The sequence below is a fragment of the Acanthisitta chloris genome, unplaced genomic scaffold, assembly GCF_000695815.1.
Source record: "Acanthisitta chloris isolate BGI_N310 unplaced genomic scaffold, ASM69581v1 scaffold4225, whole genome shotgun sequence".
In the NCBI taxonomy this organism is placed as follows: domain Eukaryota; kingdom Metazoa; phylum Chordata; class Aves; order Passeriformes; family Acanthisittidae; genus Acanthisitta; species Acanthisitta chloris.
The window spans coordinates 29,494-39,510 of NW_008673031.1; the positions used below are offsets into that span (position 1 = coordinate 29,494).

Consider the following 10,017-nt stretch of genomic DNA (forward strand, 5'->3'; position numbering starts at 1 on the left):
AAATTGGAACTGTAAATTTCATCTTCCGAAGCAGAGAGTTCTGTTAAAATAATCTGACACTGAGAGAATCCCTCCCTCTCACAAATACTTGACATACTGCAATGTAATGTAATTCTTCCAAAACATGACCCAGGAAACAGCCTCTCCTCCTCCTTCAGTGTTTAGAACAAATAGCTTCAAAGAACAACATTTTTCTAAGTTAGTTTTCAGTGAAATAGCTATGTAAAGTAACAATAATAAATAGGGGTTTTTGTGGTTTTCTTTTTTATAACAAGTTGATTCTGATAGTTATTGTTCTATCTTACACTGAAGAATAGTTTTGGGGAGATACAAGATCTATTCCAATCCAACCCACAATTTTCTGCCTACAAACAACAGAACCCATTTAGAATCCAATGGTTCTAAGGAAATAATAAAATAAAAGGCATTTAAATACTGAATAAATTTAATACATTGTAAAAAATTAATTAATAAGTTATTCAATGAATGAATAAATGAATAAACAAAATCTAAATAAAGTAACTATTTTGACACAGATGAAAATTGGGAGAGCAGAAAACAGTTCACCATGACCAGATCTCAGCCACACACAAATTTTCCACTTGTATGGAAAGTGTAAAAATATTCTGGTTTAAAGCTGTGTTTCTTCCTCAAGATATTTCTAACCTGACCAACCTGTCCTTCTGCAGTGCCAACCTAAAATGCACTTTATTTTATTGTTCTTGACAGTAATTATGCCAATTGAGTTTCTACTTGTCTAATCTCTCTGCTAAGAAATATAGGCCACGAAATCTCTACCAAAATAAATGTGTGACTCAGTACACAATGGCTCAATAAAAACGAATGATGATTCATGCAGTATAAATACACTGGAAATTCAGCACACGGCAAGTGATTCACACACAGCAAGTCCAAACATATTAGCTTTATATTTGAAGAGAAAGAAGGCAGAAATATTTCTTCAGGACAACCCACACCTGTGTCTGTGGTGATACAAAGCAAGATGAAAACCAATAACAAACACAAGCACAAGGTTGGTTGGTTGAAGGTAAAGAAATACGATTAACAAAGTTGGTAGATATGAAATTATATCAACAAGATTTGTTTTCTAGTATTTCTTGATGACTTTTTTTGCTGATTTTCACAATTGTGAACATGCAATTGGACTCTATAGTTTATTCTGATTATCCCAAATCACTGAAATATAGAATCATAGAATTTAAGGGTTGGAATGGACCTTACAGATCATCTAGTCTCAACCCCCTGCCCTGGGCAGAGACATCTCCTGACTAGATCAGGTTGCTCAAGGCTCATCCAGCCTGGCCTTGAACACTGCCAGGGCTGGGGCAGCCACAGCCTCCCTGGGCAACCTGGGCCAGTGTCTCACCACCCTTAAGAGGAAATATAAGAGAAAACTGATGGCTAAGTCAGTGTCAACTCTGAAAGGAGAAACCACAGTGTCATCCACCACTCAAATATCCATGGAACTAAATAATTGCACATTATACATAAATGCTCCCAGTGTTGTGTAGTGTCACGTGTTTCAGGTCAGTGTATGGACAAGTTATGACTTTGGAATTTTAACAGATTAAAACAGGAAAAAATACTTTTAAATACATTTCAGACACTGTTTAATAATGTTTTTAAGAGGAGGAATTTAGCTTCCATAAGAGCTGAAAAGCCTGCACCTATCCACCCTTGATCCAGGAGGTTCCCCCACCATCCTATTTGCCTACCTGCCTCATTTCCTTGTAGTTGTGGTGCTTAAAATCCAGATTATCTGTGGTGGTCATTTCATTTCTTCTGTGGTAATAATTATTTGGGTCTGGGAAAAGAAAGAGAAGAATTTTCACCCGCTTATGAATTTCAGATTTAGAGATGCTTTGCCATAATGCACATAAGGAATATGGAAATCTGAATTCCACGCTCCTATATGTACTTAAAACAGGTTTTCAAAAGCAAAACTCAGAGAAACAACTGATTGTAATTACTTCTCATTACTGCACAAATCAATTCAGAGAGATCCAAACAGAAGCAAAGAGGCATCAGCTTTCCAGAGATCTACTCTGCATAACTAAACTTCAGCAGCAAAGCAGAAGGGCAGCCCTAGGGAGGAAAAAGACACTGGAAAATGATGAGTCAGATGCAAGACAAAAGAGTGGAAGAAAAACCAAATTAGAGGGAAAAGCCACAGTAAATGTTTTGTGTCCACTTGATTAATTTACTGTTGTGAGGAATTATCTGTTAGTTTTCTTAATGGGTATTTTCTGCTTGCAATATACAGAAAGGATTTATTGTGCATATAAAAAATTCCTGATTGTTTTCCAAAACAGTTTTTGTGGAAATCAGAGGTCTTTGTTATTTCAAAAATTAGCATATTCATTTCTGTATGGATATTATTTACAGTTTGTGTGGTTTGAAGTATAAAAGGAGAATATGTTGAGAGAAAAAATCTCTCCTTGGCATTCCAGGCCATTCACCTGGAAAATAAACACAGGCCAAGACTGTTATGGCTCAGATTTAAATTTCCTGCTAGATGTGCTCCTAGCCTAATCTATTGTGATTTATTTTCAGAGACAAACAAGTCTATTTGGAAAACATCAGACACATTCCTTAATTTGCCATATCTGGGATGTCTGGAGTTTGGAGTAATCATTTGTCAAGCCAGTGGTTGTCAGGCTTTGATGAAAAATTGTTTCCCTTCACACAAAATCATCTTCATTGGTTTAAAATTATTGGGAAAGAAGTGAAATATGAAAGTCTAAATATCATCCTGTCTTACGGTGACACAGCCAAAAGACACTGTCTCTAGAGAAGAAAAATGATTTTTTTAAACAGTATCACCTATCAGTTCTGATTTTTTTTGGGGGGAAAGCACTAATCTTCTTCAGAAGCATACATAGTTACAATCCTGCAACAGCAAACACTTAATGAAATTATGGAAAACCCATAACACTTCAAAATGCTTTGTAACTTAACACTTTGAAGCTTCGTATTTCTGACTTTAAATCCACTAAATATTCCCATAATATTCTATGAGTATTTGGGTCTTTTGAGCTATGCAAGTTATTTATAAAATGAAACATGCAAGTTCCATTAAGCTTCACAGTAACATTACCCACATTCCCTACCACTTATTTATTCTTCATTCCCATGCTTGTCTCCACTTCCATTTCCTAATCTACAGCAGAAATGCTGGAAGGTCAGCTGAGAGCTGCTTTACATATATGACTGAAAAATGTCAAAGAACCCATCTTGTCTCAGTAAAATGTGGTTGTCTGCAGTTTGTCCTTTCCAGTTAGAAGTTATTCTTTAAAAATATCACCTGGAAATGGACATGACTTAGACCCTAATAATACAATCACAGACTGGTTTGTGTTGGGAAGGACCTCAAAGACCATCTCATTCCACCTCATCTGTTTCATGAGCATTGCCCATGAGCATGAATATCACATTAAATTAGCAATGAAAAAAATCAGCAATGAAATTGGATTTTTCAACTATAAATTGAACCTTTTTATATATGTTGATCTCTAGTCAAATACAAAACAATTCATTCCACCTAAGCATTATGAGTGATAATAATGGGTAAGAGAAATCCCAAACTCTCAACCTGCAATAGTGACTTCTTAATGGTTTTCTACCAACATTTTATCTGTCTAGTGGTTTACTACAGGTTGATTCTGATAATAATGGGAGTTCTGAGGATTTTTAACCCTTCTTCAGGGCAGGATACACCTTATTTTAGAAATAAAAATATGAAATAAAACCTTTTAATGACATCTACTGCATTGCATATGGAGAAAACAAATACATTGGCCTTTCCTAGGAGAATATTGAATTTGGTCTCATTTTTATTCAGTCTTTGCTCAAACTTCCCAAAAATTTTAGCCTGCCCAAGTTTCAGCTTTGCAATAATGAAAGCAGAACCCAAGGACACACTGTCACCCTAAGGAGAAATATACTCTCAGAAATAGTTTGCTGAACTTAGTGCTGCTGTTTATACTACCACATGTAACAAAAAGATACTTGTAGAAAGTCACATTTTTATACAATATGAGCACAGCTCTAGACTTGAGCAGGTAGCCTGGCATGAAGAGAGAGGCAATGAAAATAGGACTGAACTACTGCAAAACACAGAGCTGCTAATGTTCATTTTTTATCTTGGCTTGGAAGCGATGGCTAAATCATGATACCAGTGATAGCTTCCTATATAAGAACCATTAAAAATTAAACTTCATCACAAATGTATTCCATTAAAATAATTGCCTATTGCCTTGAATACTCTGCAATATAAATAAATGCATGAAGAGCTCAGCTAATTTTCTCTCTCCTATCTCTGGGTACTTTTGATCATATGTAATTTCTTCTTGACTTTCCTTAGAGTAGAGAAAGAAAAGGCAAGGAAAGTACATCCATCCCTCTGAGGCAGTTGCAAAAGATTGTGTGTGTCAGTCTACATCTATGTAAATACCAACAGTTTTGGGAACTGGAGAGGGAATTAAATGCTTGTCTTTTTGTCCTCTTTTAGCCCAGTGATAAATGGCAGCACTGATCCTCTATAGGTAGGATTTTCTGGCATCTTTCCTCCACAGATAAATGTCTTCCCCTTGGTGAAACAGCAAATCACTGCTCTTGCCCAGAAGACAGTACTGACACAGTTGGATAACACAGTTTCTTTTTGTAGAGCTACTGTAATAGCCTAGAAAAGGTTGTTTGTCAAAACTAGCCTACAATGCACCAAAAATGGGTGTTATGAATAGGATATAAACATTTCACTGATAAAAAATTACAATTCTCTTATATAATACCAATTAGGTAACCAGTAAGTTCTCTGTTTCAATTATGCAAATAGTCTTTTCTCCTGATTTGTCCAACTCTTAGTGCATTTAGCATATGCAGCAGGTTTTGTGAACAGAGCCCAAACCCCAGGAATGCATCTTAGCTGTCTTCAACCATGTCCATCATATTCTGCCAGTGCTAACAAGCTTTCCTAGAATATTAATATCTTATTCAGGTTTCTTCTTTATCTTTCATCTTTTATCTTTTTATCCTTTCTTCTTATTCCTTTATTACCCTCCCTTGTGAGCCTGCATGATGAAAAGCTGATACAGAGAACAGACTGAATGCAAAGGGCTTAATTTATTCAGGGTTTAATAAAGGTATAAACCCTAAAATTACAAGTTGAAAAGACATGGAAATAAATTTACAGTCATGAAAAATGGCTTTCCTTCCTTCCACCCTTCTCTCTTTTGTGGATATTTCCCCATGCCCCAACTGCCTGTGTATTGTCATCACCTCAAGATGATGTGGAACTCTAAAATGACCAAACTGCTCCTCCTGACAACTTGGTTTCTTGTATGTTCTCACTCAGGGTGTAAATAGAATCATAACCACACAAGGCATTCAAGGAAACAGAGCATCACATAATTTCTTTCATGGGTCTTAGGGCTTGGATAAGGCTAAAGGTGTGTGAACTAACAGACTCCACCTCCTGATTTTGATTCATTTAGGAGATTTTATCAGGTTTATGGAAAAAAAAAACCTGTCAGAAAAGAACCCTTGATTTCTAGTCACACAAGGCAATACAGCAATTTAGAGCAGTACTATCAAAGATGTTGCTCCCACAGCCAAACCATTTGGTGATCCAACTTGGAACGAGGAAGATGACACCAATAAAGGGTGAGGAATCCACTTAGAGGGAACTGCAACAACTGCCATGTCCTACAGGAAGAAAATGTGCATGGAAAGGCCTCTGGAACCTGAGGAACAGCTTTGTTCTGGGTGCCTTGCGTGCGATGAGCAAAATGAGCGAGAAGAAAGAAATGTCAGTTCTTTCTGAGCTAAAAAGATGGGTCAGCAGCTTATCAAAACCTATTAGTTCTTTCAGTCCAATTACATTTTGAATGAACACACCCCATTCCCATTATGTTTCTCAATGAATGATTCTGGTATTTTCTTTCAGGAATATACTGAATCAGCCACTGCAGGCAATTAACTCAATAAATGACTACCAGGAAGATGCACTGATGCCGTTTCCATGCAAATCCAAGATCTGCAACAAGCTGTAGGATAACTCAGCACAACAGCAGTGGAAGTGCAGATGTGTTCTCACTTTCACCCCCTGAGACAGCCCCGTGAAGCTGAAGGGTAAGAAATGCTAACACTGCAAAGCAGATTTTGGCCGTATATGGGTTTACACTTAATAAGAGTCTAGGGTAAATAATTGCTGCACTTCATAAAAATCACCTTTACAAATACTGATATTTTTGTTCTTTCCATTTTAGGTACAGTTTTAGGGAATACAAAAGGATAGTGAGAATTTTCCTACAAACTGGTCTCCAAACTGGTTTGTGTCACCTCTGTTGTTCCGTGGAGATCTGTGTGTGTGTCCTGCAGCCAGTAAAGTCATGGTGCTGAGGAAAGCTTCCTTCCCCCTCACACCCTGATTGATAGAGAGGATCCTCTGTGACCCCACACAGGAATTTGGGTATATCACTGCTCTCTGAGAGTCCTTTCAAGAGTTGAGGGGGAATGTTGGCTCTGGAGTTGCCCATCCAGGGTAAGAGGTACAATGGGAAACAAGCAACCCACAGAGCTGAAGTGCTCTAAACCCATGGCTGAAAGAAATCCTACTGAAGACACAAAAATTCACACAGGACACCCCAGGTTACTGTCATCAAGTCCAAGATGTATTTGTTACCCACAGAGCAGTTGTCTATGTGCTGCTAAATTTCACTGCCTCATGGTAACACACCTACAGACTAAATGTTATGACAATGCTTACCCCATACATCTCTTTGTCAGAGAATTATCCTTTCCATGTCCCAAACTGTTGGGTTTTTTCCCTTGGATATTTAAAGATCTAAAAGACAAAACTCAGGCTACCTCCATTTGGCACATGAAGACCCTACAGCAGCAGTGGAATTGGAGGCAGCAAGTCTGAAGAGAGTCAGAAACAGTTAAAGTAACAGCGAAAGGCTCTGGAAAAGCAGTTCCCGTTCTGGCTCTAGTATTTCTGAAAATACTATTCATAGCCCCCTGCAAAAAAAAAAAATAGAGACAGCTATCCCCAAGGTGCCAGAATTTGAGAATAAAGAGAGAAGAAAAAGAAAAGCAGATGAGATGTGTGGATTAGTGAGCAACTTAGAAAAGGCTTAAGCTAACAGTTTTTAAAATATTTATATACATACACACAGAGATGAAGACATAAATCCACCACAAGACTATTTAGAATGTGCTTAACATTGACTTTGCCAGAATTTGCAGTACTGAATGCCTTTCTTTCTAAGTCCCTTGCACAGGATAGGACCTTTACCTCTGACTTACCTGGGATTGTGCTGGATTAAAAAACACTTGAAATTTGCTAGAAATTCCTTACAATCCCCAACTCCCCTCCTTCCCCCCTGCAAGACAAGCACCAGTTCAGAACATTTACCTTCAAAAGCATTCAAGGAAGTCCTATGGCTCAGATAATGAAATCGATTTTCAAAATATAAAAATCAGACTATATAATTGTAATGGTTCTTTCTTGCCTTAGAAGCTTAAGACATCAGCAAGTGACTGTCCTGATGCATAATCCTATTGCTTCCATAGTACATGTGCACTCAGTAAGATCAATTGCACTGCACTTAAGCTCAAACAACAAAGAAAATCTTGTTATATCATCCATGCAATCTTGTTTTATTAATAAAGCCACTTACAGATACTCTGGGGTTGCATTTAAAGAGTTATCCTGATATTGTCCTCAATTCTGGACAGATATTTTTGTTTCTTTTTGCATAACTCTACTCACTAAAGACAGTTATTATATCAAAAGCAAAGATAGCCAAAGGAAATGAGATTTCTGAGTCTTGGCACAGGCAGCCATGGCAGCATCAGCTGAGAAATACTCTTACCTGGCAAAGGGCAGCCTAAGATTTCCAGTCTCATGCAGATGCTTCCTTCTTCGAACCAGGACCGAGGGTTGATACGGATGTAACGTGCAACCAGTGGCACTGGCAACATGTTGAGAACTGGGATCTCTTTCTCACTGTTTCCTTCAAAAATCTATGCAGGCCAAACATGCAAAAATGGCAAGATCAGTTCTTTGAAGAAGTCTCATAGCCCTTTCGGTAATAGAAGCAAATAAAGTCACCTGGCACAGCCCCAGGGTGATGGTGGCTCAGGCCAGAACTGCTCTTCAAAGAGCAAAATCCCCTTATGCCCCTTGGAGCTGGAGTTCCACACCTTTTCTCTGGCAATAGGCACATAATGGGCACAAGATGCCCTCAGGGATCAGCAGAGTGATGCTAACCCTGGCATGGGCCATGTAACACAAAATATGTCATCAGAGGCAATCTCACTGTCGGGGTGGCATTCACATCCATGGGCAGACACACACAGATTTGTCATAAGGAATCACAGAATCATAGAATCAACCTGGTTGGAAGAGACCTCAAAGATCATCGAGTCCTCTGGGTCTCTCTCTGGATTATGTGACTTGTTCTAAATGTCAGTGGGACCACTGAGAGATGTTGCCTGTAAATCTCACACTGACTAATCTGGCAAATCAAAACTCCATGCGGACAGGCCTTGCTTTCCCACCTCTGTCCTTCTTCCTAAAACCTCTGTGCTGTGATACTCACCACATCTCCAGACTCATTTCTGACAGCAGTCCATGCATGGCTGTCATTGCTCACCAGCACTCTGTAAGAGGTCACCCAGTTACTCCTTGAGAAAGACAAAGAGGAACTAAGTCATTTTTCATAACTTAGAATCGCTGCAATTTGTTGAATAGAATCAAGCTTGTAAGGCTGCCTGCAATGGAGATCCCACTGGGCCAAGTCATGGGAGCAGCTGACTGAACAAGTGACATGCAGATCTAGATTGAACAGACAATTCAAAAAGCCAAGCACAGAGAAGCAAACCCCCAATGTCAGAATATTCTGGGATTCCAGGAGGTGAGAGATTACTGCTCTCCCTTCCTTTTATATGCAGAGTTTGGCATAAATGGCTTATCTGGAACAGATATATAGAGTGTTAGAAAATCATCTTTTAGGCTACAGAACATTTATTAGCTCTGCTGTTATTATCAGAGAGGATGGGAAAAAAGTAATAAATCCTCTAGGATGAAACATCTGTGAATTTCAACCAGCAAAATTTCCCTTTCTTCTAGTACAAGAATAACTGGAGCCTATAGTTGTTCTTGTATTTATTAGCAAGAGATAGGGACAGAGAGACAATTCAGTCTCTGTGCAGCAGAGTCCAATTGATCACAGAACTAGTGCATGCCTACAATATCCAGATCAATCCTCAGTAGGCTGATGTTTCTAATGGCCTGTTATCTGATTTACAGCAAAATCACCTTTCATCTAAAAGAGCAACATTTTCATTTATATTTCAGTTATGCTTTGTCTGGATTCAGCTAAAGAAGGGTCTGAGGAGAAATAAAATGCTGCTTCCTATATTTCTGGGGGGGGGAGTAAAAGCCATGGAGCTTTTACTCTGCTTGGGCACTACCCATGGAAATGTGTATACAGTTATGGAGAAGGTTGGAGAAGGTAACACCCTAAGCCTCCTCTCATACAGGTCAGAATAAACAGCAGTAACTTATTTTTCCCCTTAACACCCTCCTGGTTTCAGTGGGTGATGACTCGGAGGAGAGTTGTGGCTTGGAGGTACATTTGTACCATAAAGTGAGTCCAGAAGGATCAAATTCTGTATTTATGTGTATAAACTGATTGTGTATAACCAGCAAAGTCATTCTTCAACACAGGTTCTTAGCTAAGCTACAGTCAGATTGCTGGGAGTGAGACCAGGGTAAGGAACACTTTTGGGACTAGAGAGAAGAATAGGGGCAATTTGGGCAGTAATGGGAGAAGCATCAGAGCATAAAAACTGGAGATCAGGGAACACCTGGAAGGACAGACACACCTCAGAAAATTTGCCATTGTACTGCACCTATACAAATACAACTTTGTTTTGGGTTTTTTCCCTTTAAAATCAACTAATAATGTTAGCAAAGTACCTATGAAC

At 38.6% G+C, this 10,017-nt stretch overlaps 1 protein-coding gene across 1 annotated transcript in view; it reads right to left on the reverse strand.

Moving 5' to 3' along the window:
• The window catches only part of CPXM2 (carboxypeptidase X (M14 family), member 2), a gene marked incomplete at its 5' end in the record, with an annotated part of 28,831 nt that extends 20,119 nt beyond the window's left edge, over positions 1-8,712 (reverse strand). Inside the window, 3 exons of the mRNA XM_009074739.1 lie at positions 1,737-1,825; positions 7,899-8,049; positions 8,628-8,712. Coding sequence (XP_009072987.1) covers positions 1,737-1,825; positions 7,899-8,049; positions 8,628-8,712 — 325 coding nt within the window. The remainder of the gene's footprint in view (positions 1-1,736; positions 1,826-7,898; positions 8,050-8,627) is intronic.
• Positions 8,713-10,017: the final 1,305 nt, after the last annotated feature.